The sequence below is a fragment of the Astatotilapia calliptera genome, chromosome 6 (genome assembly GCF_964374335.1).
Source record: "Astatotilapia calliptera chromosome 6, fAstCal68.1, whole genome shotgun sequence".
Classification (NCBI taxonomy): domain Eukaryota; kingdom Metazoa; phylum Chordata; class Actinopteri; order Cichliformes; family Cichlidae; genus Astatotilapia; species Astatotilapia calliptera.
In genome coordinates this window covers 35,919,963-35,938,561 of record NC_137427.1, presented here as the reverse complement: position 1 = coordinate 35,938,561, position 18,599 = coordinate 35,919,963, and the positions used below count along the sequence as shown (strand labels likewise).

The 18,599-nt window shown below is 41.7% G+C and overlaps 1 protein-coding gene across 2 annotated transcripts in view; it reads right to left on the bottom strand.

Annotated features, from left to right (window-relative positions):
* LOC113024643 (voltage-dependent T-type calcium channel subunit alpha-1I-like) overlaps positions 1-18,599 on the bottom strand; it is a 159,396-nt gene that overhangs the window by 9,766 nt on the left and 131,031 nt on the right. For both annotated transcript variants that reach the window (XM_026171859.2, XM_026171860.2), the window contains 4 exons: positions 18,462-18,583; positions 17,041-17,490; positions 2,323-2,463; positions 92-226 (listed from right to left, as the gene is read on the bottom strand). In XM_026171859.2, coding sequence (XP_026027644.2) covers positions 92-226; positions 2,323-2,463; positions 17,041-17,490; positions 18,462-18,583 — 848 coding nt within the window. The remainder of the gene's footprint in view (positions 1-91; positions 227-2,322; positions 2,464-17,040; positions 17,491-18,461; positions 18,584-18,599) is intronic.

Genomic DNA, 18,599 nt, shown 5'->3' with positions numbered 1-18,599 from the left:
TACTTGTGTATCATGTGTATAATACAAGTGGGAGAGATGCAAGCAAGCACAGAATATGTTCATATGTGTTGGTGTGTAAGTGTGAGAATACCTGGCTGTCTCTGACCAGCAGCTGGTAGCTGCTGTTTTCATCCAAACTCAGGTCATCAGGCAGAGCTGGAGACGATGACTTGTCGGACAGCTGCTCTGACATCAGCGATGCCTGCTCCACCTCTGCCAGTCGGACCTGTACCACAAATACACAGTAGCCAATCATGTTGAAGCTGAAATTTGACAACAGGATGTGAAATGATGAAGCCAAAAGCCAGCAGCAACTGCCCCCCGTACATACAGGCTTTGGAAATTCTAGCATTGCTAACATTAGCTTGTAGCATTCCATGGTAGTCTAAACATACTTGCCAACCTTGAGACCTCAGAATTAGGGAGACATTCAAAATCATTTGTTCCTGATTTACTCAGGAACAAATGAAACACTGAAAAAAGTCAAACAATAACATTTTTAGGTTATCTAAGTGACTTATATATATCATGTTTAACCTGAGTAGCGAAAGACCGCGGGGGTTTGAAAACGATGTGCCGGGAGTTCACTGTTCTCCCCGGCTCAGATATTTGAAGTTTACACAGCTACATTCTCGCCTGAAAATATGCTACAAGTTTATTTTGCGACCCAGAAAGAGTAATATGAGTAATATTAAAACTAAGTAGCTGCCGCTATTGTTGGAAACTGGAATTGGCTGGGCCGCGCTATGAATTCTGGCATGTGTTTTTTTATTTTTGTTGTCCGGGTTGAAAACCAGGAGAAATTCGGGAGAATGGTGGCTCCGAGAGATTTACGGGAGGGGCACTGAAATTTGGGATTATCCCGGAAAAATTGGGAGGGTTGGCATGTATGAGTCTAAACAGAATCGACTAGCATGGAATGCTACCAGCTAATCTTAGCTTCTCAGTAAAAAAAAACTAAACAAAAACAAAAAAAGTCATTGTCAGTCAATACTGCCCTTAAAATATCCACAAACCCATGAGTAATGTCACAGTGGTTGTGCCCATCTTTTATATACAGTTTTTAGTTTAAAGGTGACTTGGATATGAGTGAAATGTAGAAACAGTATCTAAAGCACACAGGCGTCACACCACTGTGACTTATACAATGACTTACACTCCTACACGCATACATACATGTACACACGTACACACTTGCATGAAATGAAACTCATACCCTGCAGATTATATATATCAAATACAAAGAATAACCTCAGCTGAAACTGGTGTTTGTTCTCATGTGTGATTGATGATTTTCACAGCTATGGCTATTACAGGAAAACTCAGGACGAGTTCACTCACTCATACATCATTTTGGTGGTGCCATGTATATCCTTTGGGCATGATTATACAAGGGGGGGAAATGTCAAGAATATCCTTACAGACAACAGAAATTAATACAAGGCAAATTCTGCCCTGTAGTAATAAACACAGCCCCGCTCTATCTTTAAAGCAAATTACATTTTGCAAGAACTGTGTTTGATTTTATTTTCAATGGGATTAAATCAGATAAAAACTGGATAATAGAAAATACATTTTAAATTGCATACAATACATATTTATTGAATACAGTATTTAAAAAAAGTCCTTTTAGGAATAAAAAATGGATTTTCTCAGTTTTTCATGAGCACATGATCTAAAAAATTGACATTCTGAACATAGTTTCAGCTGCACTTCTAGCTATGAAAATCCTAATGCAGTATAGTACTATGTTTTGATTGCACCGCAGTGCAATCACACCGTGTAATCTGTATTTACAGAACTACAAAAATATGTAAGTTGTATTCCTTGAACCTTGCTGGGATCTCACTCGGACAAACATAACTTACATTTATGATGTGTTTTATATAAAAGCAGCTTATGCAACGTTTTTTTCCTACTTTAATTCCTTAGTGTTAAAGATGACAATGAATAATCACATTTTTCTTGTAAAACAAAGGGGGGCCTACCAAAAAAAGTTTGGGAACCACTGTAATAGTATATCTAGAGCCCCTTACTGCACATCTGGGAAAATACTTATATGAAACAAGGAGTCAGTGTGCCACATTCACCAATTTGTGAATGTGTGTGATGTGAAATGAAGACATGCTCAGCAGTTTATTTACTGCTGAAACATTATACTGCATATGCACTGTATGTGTGTGCATTAGTAGTGTTTAGAATATATGCATCTGTATAATTGATGTAGTGGCACTTTATTACTGACTTGTAAATTTGAAATGAAGGCAGCAGATGTTTAGGGTTGTGCTTTGTGAGTGTCTGTGTGTGTGGAGCGCTGATAACCTCTTGAGGGTGACTCTTGCAGTCTTTGCAGATAGGAGGAGAGCCGTAGTGGTGAAAAACTGAACCGGAGAGATTGTCGATCAGGTCTCCTTCTAACGAGTCCTTAATTAGCAGAGAGACGCTGTCCAGCCACTGGCTCTCCTGCAATGCAGACACACAAATACAGCACTGATATTTGGCATACATAATCAGAGATGGGAACAAAGTGACGAATACAAACACTTTGCTATTGTAGTTAAGTATAAATTTCAGGTATCTGTATTTTACTTGAGTAGGGTTTTTCTACCACTTTGTACTTTTACTCCCTTTTTGAAGAAAAAAAGGGAACAGGAATATATTTTTAAACAAATGTGATGTATTTAAAGTAAAGAACTGGTGCACGGTGGCTGTGGTTTCATGGTCAGCGTTAGCTTACATCAAGTGTAGCATAGATACATTTGAAGTTGAGCTGATGATGCTTAGATTGATTCACTGAATTCGATCTTCATACCAACTAAAAACTGTTTATTACAAAGACAGAATAAACAGTGTGCTGTCAGTGTAGAGGATGGAAATCAACTACAAACACTTATAAAACATCCGCTCACATCTTGTTAAATCAGTTGTGTATGTCCAGAAACAGCAGTAAACCTCAGAGCGGTGGCCCGGGACAGCTGATCACATGTAGTTTTCAGCACTAGTATCTGTACTTCTACTTAAGTGCATGTCTGTACTTTTGGCACTTTTGTATATAAATAAACAAATAGTAATACTAATGCAAATAGTACTTCCACTATCACTCCTACTCTCCAATCTTCTATTACGGCTACAAACAATATTACTAATAAGTTTGATAAGAGTGAGTAATATTCATATTTTTAAAACTACTACTTTATTATTTCCCCCTTGATAAATCTAATATAGATAGATAACATCTAACCATTTTCATCATTCTTCATTACTTTAAATAATTAAAAAACATCCTTGTCAGTAACTACTACAAATACTGCAAACATCTGTCTTTGTGTCAAGTTAACTCAACATCTGGCTGTGCTCTTTTCTATTGTCAGACTTCCTGTTGAATCGCCATCTTTTCATTTCTCAAGACTCAAGTCACTCAGTCACTTCCTGTCAGGCAAATTCAGCTTTTACCTTACGTTTGCGTCCAGCTTTTCAGATATTAAATACCTCTTACTGACTTTTTAAAAAATTGATAGATTAGCTTAAAGTAGCTCCATCCTTTGGTGTGTTGTTTAATTAACCACCATTTACTGAAGCTGGTGTTATTTTCAGCCGCTGCTGGCAGGTTACAGACAGAGATGTGTGACTTTTTCCCACCTTGCTCTGAGCCAAAGGGGCAGATGAATGTCACCATTATAAGATGAATTACATAATCCCTTTAAGATAACAAGGCTCTGCTTTATGAGAGCTTTAGTTGGCTTAAAATTCCCACTTTTCTCACTTTCCCAAAATTTTGAGTATTTAACAGATTTTTAGACAGTATGATGTAATTATTGAAAGCTGATTAAAAAAACGTGATAAAAACAAAGTTATTTTTCTCGGTTTTTAAGGTGTATATGCCTGCTTTCTTCATATGTTTAATGCAAGCAGTAGAGATTGTGACGAGAGATGAGCTTGAATGCCTGGAATCAACTGTTCAAAGTAACAGTCCACAGTGGGTGTGGGTGGAGCCGAGTGTCAGGAATGATTTGTGACAGAAGGATAGCAGCAAGAGTGAAAACGAAGGTTTACAAATGGTAGTGAGACCTGCAATGATGTATGGTTTGGAGACGATGGCACTAAGAAAAGGCCAGGAGGCTGAGATGGTGGCAGAGTTGAAGATGTTTGGATTTTCATTGGGAGTGGCCCGATTGGGCAAGATTAGAAAAGAGCAGATTGGAGGGAGAGCTCAGGTTGAGCAGATGAAGAGAAAGTTAGAGAGGCAAGGCTGAGCTGGCTGGGATAGTGAATATACTGAACAAAGGGTCTTGAATTGAATTGAATTGAAGGAGGCCATGCCGAGGGTTGGTGTGACAGAAGAGGATGGTCGGCATAAGATGAGATGGAGGCAGATGATCTGCTGTGGTGACCCATAAAGGAAGCAACCGAAAGAAGCAGAAGAAGAGCCATAATCATTAAAAGTAATGAGGATTGTTACAAGATCTGAAACAGGCAAATGAGGCTGTAACTTCAATAGTAAAAGCTTTACTGAGGTCAGTAGGGTAATTTTCTCATCAATTTCTATTCAAACAGACCTTCGTTTGCAGCCAGAGGACATGGGCATTTTAAAAAAAAGCAGGTTTAAGGTCCGTCCAACACTGGCTTGGCCTTTTCTGCTACTGATTACACCCTTGATGATAGACTTACTGTACGTAAAAAATAAATGTCTCTTTATTCAGAGGTTTCTCCCTTTGATGAACACAATCCTGTTTAAATCTGTGAAAAACAACTTGTTCTTTTGCATCTCCTCCTTTGTTTTTCTGTCTTTTAAATATTATTTCTCTCACTTTGTCTTGTTTCCCAGGGTACTACTCACTTTCTCACTCTTAGCCCTGAACCCCGAAGTCTCCTTACCGCATGTCTAAAGTTCAAGACTCCCCATTCCCTCCAGGACCTGCTTTTTGTTCCCATTTCTCTTCATATAGGAGTACCTGATAAAGGGTGTGAGGTGAAGAGGTGAACCGCAGCTGATTGCCAGTCTGTGGCAGCACCCACTGATATACTGTGAGCAACACATACACATTGTTTCATGTGCTGACAGATGCGCAGCATGGGGTAAGGCAGTCTGATTGATTGGCTCAGCTGGGGTCCTTGGTTGTGGTAAATGCTGCCCATGATGCTGTTTGACTCAATGTCTTTCTCTGTATATATTCTTTCATCCAGAAATCCAGTCTGAACAGGACTTAGTGCAACCTTCTTTAGATTTTGTGCCCTACACTCAGATCCATTTCTTCTAACCCAAGTCAGCTTTTTGATCATTCTAACAGTGTGTAAACTGCAAGCCACGCCTTCTGGTCCATCATCAGTATCTGACCTCACAAATGTGGTTCTTAAGAATAGTCAAAGATTCCCATAAACACTCCTAAACCTTGTCTTGATGCATGCTCAATCATCCAGGTACGTAAATCCCAAAAGGTTGATTCTGTTCATCTGGACGTAGCGTTTTCAGTGAGAGAAACATTTTGTGACTCATTCAAACCACTGATCAATGGGCTATGATCACTGGTTGTTGAGCAATGGTCTCATAGTTTGCATATCAATGATTAAGGAACTGACCTCACAGCCCCATTGTTCATTCAGTGGGTAGTTTCAGTCATTATGCAAATGTACTGTTTATAAGGTTGGGGAAACCTGCAGTTAGCCGAGACTGAAGAAGTCACTTAGATGAGTGATGAAATGTTTCTCCTACTGAAAACGTTACGTCCAGATAAACACAATCAACCTTATGGGACTCCTAAACCTTGAAGTGTTAAAGGCTGGGCCAACATCTGGGACAGCCAGATGTTGGCCCAGCGAGTGTTTGCTGCACAACCTGCAGCAACCACTTGCTAACTGCTTAGGGAATACATATTTTTCCGTAGCAACCAGTTTCTACACCTGTGTGATTGAGGCTTGAATTAAACTATTCAATTAAGAGGCATTGGGAGGGCTCAACCCAGGGTTGCGGTCATGGCCTGTTAAGGGCTCTGTTGGCTCTTAGGTGATGGTTTCCTCATGGATGCGTGCAACGGGGCCAGGGGAGGGTCTGTGCTCACAGACGTGGGTTACTGACCTGGTAGCCTGGCTGCCCATATGTGGGCCTGGGGTTCTGGGGGTACCCCATCTCCGGGCTGGGGCCCTGGCTGGTGTGTCGGGGTTGTGGGCGGGTGGGTGTATGGGGGCTCAGCCCTGGCGCGGGGTGCCACCAGTGTATCGAGCCACCTGTGGGGCTCTTCAACTGGTGGGGGAGGCTGTTACATCTTGCAGGAGGTCTCCTCTCTCCAGGAACTCACTCTGCAGGTGAGGGAGAGATATTGGAGAGGTGGAGGAAGATCTCAGCCTGGGTGTCTATTGTCTTGTGTAGTCTTGAAGATGAGTGGATGACGGGGTGGTGGTGCAGTTTTCTCTGTGGTGGGGTCAGGTGGGCTGTCCCGGGCTCTGTGGGGCTGGGCGGTGCTGCTGAATTGGGCCCCGGTCTGGATGGGCCTGGGCCCCCTTGCCCTGGTGGGTTCCAGAGTATGGGGGTGCCTACTGGGGTCAGCGGGGGATCTCCAGCTGCCTCCCTCTTCGCGCTCCACCACAATCACCCACACATGCAGGGTCTTGGGGTAAAGTTGTGTCACCAGGGTGCAGGGGAGGCATCCCCCCCTCTGTCCCCTTCTGGCTGCCTGTGCCTCAATTTTATCCCACAACTTAGACATTCACATTACTCACTCTCTCATAACACATACATATAAGTCCTTGGGGGTGGGCATGCTACACGGCATCCAGATGACCATCAGGGTGTATGAGGGAGGTTTGGAGTTTTCACACACACCCGTTCTCTGCTGCCTGTTGGAGCGGGGGGCCTGGGAGGAGGAGCTGGCCGTCCGATTGGGGTCTGGAATGTGGGGCCTCCCTGCTGCTGCAGAGTCGGGGCGGTCTGCTTCTCTCCACCCCAGGGAAAAGGGTAACACTGGGTCTGGGTGATGTTTCCCCCTCTAGGGGCAAGGGTACCTAGACCTGGGGTATAGAGTACGCTTGGGGAGTGTGATTGTGTGTACAGTGTCTATTTATGTCTTTCTCCACGTTGGGTGAGTGCTGAGTATTTGCATATGAGAGCATCAGGGTGGGAATGGATGTTTGTATCTGTGTGTGCGTGTTTGTCTGTATCTATGTGTCAGGCCGGGTATCAGACGCCACCTCTTTGGGGACATCTCAGGCCCTCCAAGGTATGGAGGCCTATCTCCCCCCAACACTCCCCCTGCCAGTGCATTGGTGGTTCTTGGTGTCCAGGGATGGGCGTCCAGGTACGCACCGGTGGCTGCTTGTCAGGGCCTGGAGCCTGGGGCTCGCTCGGGCCCCTTCGGGGGGTGGGGTGCCCTCGGCCTCTCGGCCTGGGGCTCAGTCACTCTGGCACAGCTGGCTGCAGGCAGAGCTCACGGGCACGTCACTGCAACCCCCCCTCATTTGGGGCTCTTCAGCTCTTTCCGGGAGAGTGGCACGGTTGCCCCTCTGTTGGTCTTCCTTGGTCTCTGGTGCTCTGAGGGCCTCTGGATGTGTGGAGCCTGGATCTCCTCCATACCTGCTTCATACCCTGGAGGACGGGGCTGTGGCTCCCCACACCCTCTAGCAGATCATTACATGAAGGAACCTTTTAAATACAAGCGCACTCATGCTCACAGGTGTACACACGGGTGCTCACACACACAAACTACACCCTTTTTGGCTCCTACCTCAAAGCACACTGTGCGCTGTTGATCCTACGTGCTGCACAATAATATTCAATATTTAATATTTACTGTTATATTCACATAGGTCATCGCGATGATGTTGTTTATTATATTGCTCTTTTTTTTTGCTTGTTTTCTCTTTTTTCTTTCTCAGCAGGTGATCCAGGTGATTGATATAGGTATTTTTTGTCTGTTTGTTTTGTTGGTTTTTGTTTTTTGCCCTTTATCACTTTCCTCTTCCCCGCTGTTTTTCTTTCCCTCTTTCTTTCTCCCCTTTCTTTCCCCCAGTCATGTCTGTCCCGTGTGTAGCAAGTGAAAATAAAATAAAATAAACAATAAAAACAAAGGTGAATCAAATAGACCAATACGGCAAGGCTGGGATGGTCAATTTGGTAAAGTAAATCCATTGGGCATCTTTCTTTGCCTTTAGACAATAATTCTGATGGCAAAAGAACCAAACGGGACAGGCGAAAAAAAAAAGAGAGGCATTGGAGTGCTGCAGCCCTATTTATTTAATATTTTTAGTTCTGCTGCAAATAGCAACAACACAGTGAGAGCTTACACAGTAGAGTGCCTACCAACAAGAACACATATCAGCAGTTAGTAGACCCATATGGTATATTCCCCTACAGATAAGGAAATGAAAAAAAAAATACAACAGAAGAGGGAAAACAAGCCAAGAGAAACACAATGCTCATTAAAATGTATTTCAGTCTTATCACTGCATACATGCTGAATGGTCACAGAATCGCTGTCTGAAAGAGTCTAGGCTCCCTGTGGAGACAGTTGGGTATTTAGGAAATTGATGTACAGCTCACATGAAGAGAGTCCATAAAAGAAATAATGCTGCATCACTGCAAATTTCTTCTGCCTGTCTCTGTGGTGTTATGTACCAATAATGATAAAAATCAACAGCTCTTGTGCAGAATTCCAGCCTTACCTTACAGCCTACATGCAGGGAAGAGTACAGCCATACAAGATGTGCTTAAACTTCACATAAAGAGTAGAGCGTTTGGACTGAGATAATTTCAAATAAAACACTTAAAAAAAAAAAAAAGCCAGAACAATATTATTTTACTGTTGCATTATTCATGCTCTCAGAAAGACTTCACTTTGTAATGGCTCCATTACTAGATGTTCATGGTGATTTGAAAACAAAACATTTGGGAGAAAAAAAAAGGCAATCAATTGTCATTAAGTGGATGCACGCTGGGTTGTAATTAGTCAGTATGAATCTCACAGGGCCTCGGAAAGGGAAAGTCAGCAGCTCCAAGAGTGAAAAACACTTTTATGGGGTGATAAATAATAACTGCCTGGTTACCATTATTTGATTTCATTTACATTTTACAGAAATGCATTAATAGCTTTTTAATTACAAAGGCCAGAAATAACAGTGTGAAAAGAAATAAAGCTTCAGAACCAAATTTAAACCATGCTCACGCCATGATCTGGGCCCAGACGGTGTTAAGAGGATGTTATTGTATTGTATGTTATCATCTAAAAACATTTCCTTTTATGAAAATCGTGCATTTTTATATAAGGAGATCATTTCGTATAGCAATAAGAAAAGAACCTTTTTGGCACTGGTCACGATACAAATCTTTTTCATCCTGACAAAATTTTAACATGGTTCTTTGTAGTCTTCGTAGTTTTCCAACATGACCGCACTGGAACAGGAAGCGGGCATGTGCAAACTGTTCCCACAAAGTTGGGAGCATGAAATTGACCAAAATGTCTGTTGAAGTGTCCCTTCCAACGTAACTAAAGGCTGAGCCCAACTCATGAAAAGCAACCTCACACGATAATCCCTCCTCCACCAAACTTTACAATTAGCAGCATGCAGTCAGACAAGTACCGTTTTCCAACTACTAAACCCAGAGTCGTTCTTTCGATTAGGATTTCCGCTCATTACTGCTCTAGCGTCTAGTGGTGGTGTGCTTTACACCACTGCATCCGACACTTTGCATTGCGTAAGGCTTGGATGCAGCTGTTCAGCCATGGTAATTCATTCCACGAAGCTAGCAACTGGTCGTTGCCAGGATGTCATTCACAGGTCTCTAGGTGTGCATAACAGAGGCTTTAGCCAGTAATGACGGCCAACAGCTTCCATAATTTCCAATCAGGAATACACACTTTTCTCTCATGCTATGATTGCTGCGACCGGTCTCTAAGCCGGTGTGAATGAGGCCCGATTTGGGTTTCTGAACTTTAATTTATGGTTTTATACTTAAAAAATATTGCTTAAAAATGTCTTACTGGCAAAATACAGTTGTTTTATTTCAGTCATATTTGCTATGACTGCATTTTTGATTGCAAAGAATGTGGCAATATAAATACACATAAGAACAGGCCCTTGGTGCTTTTGATCTAATTTCTTTTAAAAAAAAGCTGTTTCCCTGCTAATCAGAATGAAGATTAATAATACAGTGCAGCTAAAAAAAGGCTCATGAAAAGAGTTCCTCCCCTTTCCCGTTTCATCCATCTTTTACTGCGTTTCTGGTTAAAAATAACATTAGGCTGACAGACAATGAGCTATAAGCACAATGAGACGCCACCCACTCACAAGCTCACTGTGTCTTTAACCATTCCAAAGTCAGCCTCTGCCACCGTTCCCTCGGCTCTGATTGCTTACCCTTTGATTCAATGTCATTCTTCAGATGGGTGACAATGTTAATTTCCTTTCAGATGAGCCAAAGTACAGAAGATCACTTGGGTTAATTAGGTCCACACAGCGCCCAAAAAGTAATCTGATTCCAGTATCTGTAAGGATCGTCAAAAGGAATGAGATGCATCATACCTGCAGGGTTGATTATTGGTACAAGCTGGGGGACATGAGTTATTAAAAGTAATCTGAGTTTAATGTCAACAGGAGAAAGAAGAAAAAATGTTATAGTGACAGTGTGGATCTGCCTCTGAACATATTAGACATAATAAAACTTATAATCATGGTGAACAAGTTAATAAAAATGAGTAAAATGAGGCTGTCCCTGTATAAAAGTTGCATTTTTTTAGCAATGCAGTGCATCTCAGTTCACTCTTTAATCTAGTTTTAAGTCTTTTTTAGCCTCAGCAAGAAAGAACTTAAAGGGTTCATTAAGCTAAAGGCAGCAAAAAAAAAAAAAAAAAGAAGTAAAAGAGCACAATGTGCTGGGAGTGCAAGTTTAGTTACTATATACAGTTAATTAGATTTAATGGCACAGTCACTAAGCAATCTTAAGTTAAAAGCTTCTATAATCAGTATTTTACATTAGGACTGAACAAAACAGTTAATGGATCCAATTTACATAGTGCTTTTCAGTCTTATTGACCACTCAAAGCACTCTGCATTACACGACCAAATCACCCATTCATTCAGTGTGAGACACACTGACTTCATATATTTGACGTCCACACACAACTTCATGCTACAGTGACTTATCGGGGACAGTTCTGGGGCTTCTAGAGGGACCAGGGACTGACACCAGTCTTCCCGTTACTGAATGAGCCACTGTTTGCCCAAATACACTTGACTAATTCAACATTTTCACAATCTTTTTTTTTTAACCAAAATTACAAAAATGTCCACATATATATTCTTATAAAGGTCATTACACACAGAAATGTTGAATTTTTCAGATCCCAACTTGTCATGTCACGTCTATAGACACATTCAAATTTGTTCTCAAAAATGTTGACATCAAGTGCTAAACAAGAAAAGGAGGAAACAGATTGTGGGTTCATCCGATTGTCATGAGATGTCAGGAGCAGGGGGAATTTCATGGTTTGACCCAGAAGTTAAAGCTGTCTACTTACTGTTTTCATACAAAACAAATAAATAAGTTATTATTTAACTATTTCCATATTCAAATGCAGTTTGAGCTACAAGCACACTCGTTGGCAAATGCAGTATTGTGATTGGTCTATTGGTCTGATTGGTGCTCTATTTATTTAAAAAAACAAACAAACAAACAAACATCTAATTTATAATTTCACTGGATGCAAATTAATCCAGTAAAATGATGTAATCAGTGTGAATGGCTGTATTACGAATTCGTCCCTCACCAACCTGTCTGCTCTACCATAATAACTACTCTGATAAGAACACGATTAATAAAATAAAACAAATAAATGAAACAAAAAAGATTAACACCAGGAGCCCGGCGAGGGTCCATAGTGCTCTTCCAGAAAGCTTCCTGTACTCGTAACTCTATTCTGCATAATCATTTGGAAATATGCTTGTGTGTTCTCAGAGAATAGGACAGCCTAGCATTCAGGTGGGTAATAGCTCTGTTTAGGGTTCTTGTTTCTTTTTTAAGAACAGCTGGCATCGATGCCAACAACAGTGTCTGTGTCTACAGGGTCACTTCTAATCATTTCTAATGAGCCACCTTGCAGTTTACTCACTTGGCGCTGCTGCCACCAGTCCAAACAAATTAGTTAAGCTCAGAAGTAAACACTCCAGCAGATTCTTGCGGGATGCAAACAGACCTTTAGTTCCTCCACACAATTATTCAATGTGTCAAACACAGTCACCCTTCATTCAAGCATTTGCTCAATCACTTGATGCAACAATCACTTCTCTGCTCACTCCCTCACTTTCCCAAACTGCTAGTGCTCCTTCTCCCTCCCCAGCCCGTCTCAGTTTTTCCACATAGTTGTTCTATTTTTCCTTTGTTTGTTTCCCTCCCTCTTTGTTTGTTGCCACCTTTGCTTATTTACATGTGTCTTTCTTTCTGCTCCAGCAGGCACACGTCTAAAAATACCTGTTCTCGTCTGCAGGTGCAACAGTTCCAGTGGGATTAGAAATGTGGCGTCTACTGACTGGCATCCTTTTCCCCCCACTGCTGGTGTTTTTTGGTAAAGATGGTGGCCATTTAATATTTTTACACATGTGCGCGGCAGTTCTCGGTATACGTCTCAGTCTTGTGATTTATGTGCTTTACAGTTTTTCTCAAATGCTAAAACACATGTCACAAACGTTACCACCAGGTCCCCCAATGTCCAAACACAACACCCTTCTCTAAAGCTACATAAACACAACCACACCTTCCCACTGCAAAACTCAAACTCCCACACCAAGAGAGCAGCTCGAAGCTGTCAAAACTGTAAACACTATACACAGCATTACACACTACAGCAAAACAATTGAAAACACAATGCTCAATTTGTGAGAAGGTTCTTTGTTTCATAACTGCCAATGCATATTTTAGAAACTATACAGTAACGGATCGTCGTAGATCTCTGCAGAGGATTAGGCATTTAGATTTGTGAGTTTCATATGAGTAGTATAAATCTATAGAAAATCCTGCATGTACGTACACTACTGTAACACAACTCAATGCAAAAACAGAATCTATTGCACACAACAGTAATCTTGAAAACATGAACAGGGTGTGAAGTTTTTTTATTTACGTTATTCACACCACACACACACCACAATCACTGTGCGGCATCATGTCGCTGAGCTGTTGCTCGCATCTCGTCCGTAATGATGGTGCGAGGTTGTCTTGCTCTCCCTCCTGGACCTTCTCCTCTCCCATGTTGGCCTTCTCCTCTTCCTCATTGGCCTGCTCCTCTTCTTCCAGGGCCAGCTCTTCTCCCTCCTCTGCATCAAATTCCTCTTCCCCTGACTCTGCCTTCATCCATTGTGTTTGTTTGGAATCTTCAGCATACTGTGCACTCTGAACTTGCTTTTACATGTGGGTACAGCATTAGCAACAAGTGTCTTCAATTTTGAGTCATTGTGTGTAGTGAATGACGCCAGGTGTGTTCCCTGTGTTCAAAGATTGGTGACTGTGGCAAGCATTTTGCATCACATGGGCTTTCATTTGAGAATATGAGCAGAGTTGTTTTGCAACATGTGTTTTAGCAAGGAAAAATGTGTTTAGATTTATGAGTACAGAGGGTTGTGTTTTGTGAATTGTGTCTTCATGTGACATGTGTTTATGGTACTGGAATATGGTGGCTACATTTAGTAAATGTGTTTAGACTACTGGTCATTTGGGTTACAGGATTGGCTTTTGTGTTTTAACATTTGAGAAAAACTGTAATATATCTTTATGTGTGGGTGTAAAAGTCACCTCTAACACCTTGTATGCACACAAGTAGGGCAGCGGTGTTTCATGAATAAAAACAACTCCAGCTGCTGTGCAGTCCCACTGAGCCTGACGGATGCTTGCGGTACCAACTGCCACTGTAGATTAAATTAATGAAGTCTTGAAATAACCAGAATAAACATGCTAATCGTGTACAGTTCATCATATATTCACAGCCTGTTTGAGTACTTTTAATATGAGCCAGGCTCAAGTTTGAGCTGCAACTATCACTTTATGAATGAAATTCAAATTCAAATTGTATTTGTCACGTACACAGTCATACACAGTACGATGTGCAGTGAAATGCTTAGATAACTGCTCGTGACCTAAAGAAAAGAAGACTATGAATAGGATAGGAAACAAATATGAAAATCAAAATGAAGGGTAAATTTAGCTAGGAAGGAATAAAATATAAAAATTAAAGTTAAAAATAAAATAACTGTACAACAAAATACACAATACACAATATAGAAATATATAAGAATATATGAAGAAATATAGAACAATAACAGCAGCTGTACAAGTACTAAATGGTATGAAGAAATATAATATCCAGGGTTGTGCAATCCACATGTGTAAGTGTCTTGTGCAGTGCAAATATGCTTAAAGTGATTTATTTAAGTGACTTGTGATAAAGTGATTCGATTAGATGACCACACAGTGTAGTTGTGCAGTGGCCACTAGTGTAAACAAATGTCCAGAATGTCCAGCGTGTGTGTAAAAACCATATGTGTGGGTCAGTACTATGTGGTGGTGTGATTGAGAGACCGTATCGCCTGCGGGAAGAAGCTCCTCCTCAGTCTTTCTGTGTTGGTCTTCAGGGAGCGGAATCGCTTTCCTGACCTCAACAGAGAGAACAGTCTGTTGTTGGGATGGCTGAGGACTGTTCTCTCTGAATGAAGAAATTAGATAAAAATTAAGAGTAAAATTTGCCTCTTCTCTGTATTTTAAAGAAAATCAAATAATGTGGGTGTTTTTGACTGTGTGACAGAAGATCTACAGCAGTTTCTACAAAAATGGGATGTTCTTTTCTACTTTTCTCATGTTTTATGAAGCAATAAGTGATCAGCTAATAAAAAAAAACTGAACAATGTAAAAGGGTATTTTCAACTACGCTGTTTAAAAACGTCTACAAAGTCAGTTATCGGTCTCTCTCATTAGGGAGCAAAATGTGAATTCATTTCACAGGCGTGTGCAGATGTGCAATAGGTGCATGTTGAATGGGCTGCAGGTCTCATGTGACCAACAGTGATAATAAAGAAAAACTAGAAATAGAAGTCAGTGAGGAAGGAGGAGAGAAAAGTGGTCTGTGGCCACCACCTGCCTAACCACTCCCCTTTTGGGGCTTGTCTTGTTGTTGCTTCTCCAGCTCACTTGTTGTCACTTTCATTTCACCGAAAGAGGTAAAAGGGCTTTCCAATGGCTCATGCTTTTCAAACTTGAGGTTTGAGTGACATTGCATATTACTCAGATGATTGAGTGTTAACTTAATTTATACTCTGATGAGTATTTTGTGATTTGATAACCTTTATCCTTCATTAATTGATGAAGTGGCTTCAGTTGCCTAACACAGCAGTCCCCAACCCCCGGGCCTCGGACTGGTACCGGTCCGTGAGTCGTTTGGTACCGGGCCGCGAGAGTTGAGGCTCAGGTGTGAAATGTATAGTTTTCAGGGTTTTTATCGGTTTTCAGCGTTATTTTGTTATCGTTTTTATCGTTAACTCGGTTTTCCTGGGTCTTTTCACGTGTGCTATGAATAAATCCTCTTTTTTTCAGTACCGGTACTAGTTTTATTTTGTTGTATTTATTTACAACCTTAAAGACCTTAAATATTGTCGGGCATAAACCGGTCCGTGGCGCAAAAAAGGTTGGGGACCGCTGGCTTAACATGTGAAAGATCCCTGCTTTGAGTCTGGGAGGGGACACTAAGGGACATTTGGTGAAAAAGTCAAACAAGTGCTGTGGTGATGCCCAGTTGTGACCCCTCAGCTAGAGCAGGTCATCTACTAATCGAAAGGTTGGTGATTCGATTATTGGCCGCTGCAGTCTGCATGCCAAATATCCTTGGGCGAGATACTGAACCCCAAGTTACTCCCTGATTCATTCATTGCAGAGTGAATGTCTGTGAATGTTAGACAGCAAGCACTAAAGCATAAAAAACTGCTTGTGTGAAGGAGGTATGTTGTATGAATTGCTTTGAGTGCTTAAGGAGAGTAGATATATGAGCCAGTCCATTAACCGCTAAGGAGCAGCTGAAAGACCTTTTTAATTGAAGAACTGCTAACACTAGTATATGTTGGCAAGGACATGGGTTAGAAGCCCAACCAGTCATGTGCAAATAGCTTTCTTTAGTTCTGAAAATTTAGTTATGGTGGTGGTCAGAGGGCCCGGTGGCGCCAGTGTCCGGCAGCCTGGCCTCTGTCAGTGCACCCCAGGGCAGCTGTGGCTACAATGTACAATGTGGCTACAATACAATGGGTGGATAACTGAATGTAAAGCGCTTTGGGGTCCATAGGGACTAAGTAAAGCGCTATACAAATACAGGACATTTACCATTTACCATGAAAAGCAGAGAAAGCAATCAAAAAGCAAACCCTGAAAATGCCACTTAATGATAATTACTCCGATTGCATTACTGGTTTATTACAATAGCAGAAACTAGTGTTTTTTTCTCTCCCTTGCTCTGGGCAAAGGAGTAGTATATGTTACCTTAAGGGACAGAAGTAAACAAGTCTTAGGCCGTGACTATGCAAACTGGCTCTACACTGTAACTCAGATAGGCAATCCTGTTGAGTTGTTGAATGAGCTATTTGGCGGCTGATGACGCATCGTGCTCGACGGACTTTGCAGTCAAGAGTTGTGCAGACTAACGGTGTCTGTCAAATCCTTACAACCACAGGTTTCAATATCATTTTGTGACGGCTGTAACTGGTAGAGGCTGAATAAATACATATACATATATGTAACTGACTTACAGTTAACCCTAAGCCTAACCCATGGCTTCCAAGCCACATGCAGCTTTTTAGCGGCTTGGAAGCCACAGGTTGCTGACCTTTGGTTTCAACAAATGAGTATTTATAATTATTTTTTCCACTGCCATGATTTGCGTAAGAAAAGGTATAAACAGGTTTACAAAACTATTTTGTTTTTCTAAAAGATGAGTGTGATTTTGACATAGCCAGCATGCAGAACCCAACCCAAGAGCTCTCTGTTCAGCAGTAATTACTCTCTTCAATATTTGAAAGTCCACTCACCTGTGCAGGGGAGTAGAGGCGACATCGAGGGTGAGTGTGTCCCTCATGAGTAGCGCTCCCTCCTCCTCCATCTCGAAGTGGTGCCATCAATCCGCTACTTGGGCCTCCGACTGTTCCCGCTGTAATTGCGCCAGACACTCCGCCACCTACGCCCGCCCCGCTCGCAGTGGCAACGGTGGCCCCAGCGATAGCTCCGATGCCTCCCATCATGCAGCACAGGCCTCCCTGGGCCAACTCCAATTCAATCTCTGCATCCATCTCGGCATCCTCCTGTGCCTCCTTGTTGGAATCGTCCAGATGTTTCATCAGCACGGCAACCACCACGTTTATCAGTACGAACTGAGCTGTGAGCACGAATGACACGAAATACATCGGGGAGATGAACTGCAGTCCGGCATGACAGCCGTAGTCGGTTCCTGGACGATCAGGCGGGCACTCTCTCAGGGTGTCCTAATGGATAAAAGGGTATTGAGAGAGTTTTAAAGGATTGAGGAAGGAGACAGGAATGAAGTGTCAAACACATGAAAAGGCAGTAAAGGAGCAGTGAAAGAGTGAGTGGATAAAATGGAAAAATAGTGAGGATTCGGCAGATAAAGCTGAATAGCAGGAAAGTAGGGAAAAGAAAAGGGGAAGAGGAAAAGATCAGTCAAATAAGGAAGATTTTATATGTAGTAAACACACAAAATATTTGCTAGAAATAATTATTTTAAATCAGAGTTGGGCTTAGAAAATGTGACCATATTGCCCAGTTTCATTTCCATCATTTACCAATCAATCAATTAATACTCTTTAGTTTTAACATGACACACTGTCAAACTTTCACACTTCCAGAAATCTGCTTTTCAGCCACAGTCACTTTTTAGAGAGCCTAATCAGCACTGATTAACAGCTGGATATGAGCTGTTATAAAATTTTAAGAGCTCCAGGTACTCGGGGTACTTGGGTGTGATTGGAGAGTAAGATTGAAGTGATAGATGAAATTGAAGAGGCAGATGAAATAGTCACTTTTTGTGAATGTGAATTTGAATCTTCATTCATCCTCTGTAGACTCTGAGTGCTCATTTACATCTTCAGGATCATCTTTGCTAAAGGACACGCTCATTACGCACTCATTTCCCCAACCTAAATACGGTCTAGTCCACAAATTTGAACTAAAGACCTTCAATTATAATTCAGCTTCTCATCCTCTTTCTCTGCTGAGGTTGGAGTAGCTTATATACGATCAGCCAACCAGTTCAACGTAAGCATGTATGTGTTATTAGAATAGAATTAGAAATGCTCAAACGGTGTCTCATCTAAAAAAATCTGTCCAACACTGCCACTGGAGACAAGTTGAGGTAAAGCGGAGTGAAAAACAATCATTTAGGTCCATTAGATAACCCAGCCCAAAATGATGAAATGAGGATGAAGAACAAAAGTACCTTCATGATGCCATTCCAGTTGTCGCCAGTTGAAACCTGGAAGAGCGTAAGGAAGGCCATTCCAAAGTTTTCAAAGGTAGCATGGCGGCTCATTCCTTCACAGGGGTAGTCAGCATTACACACTGAGACCAAACATCA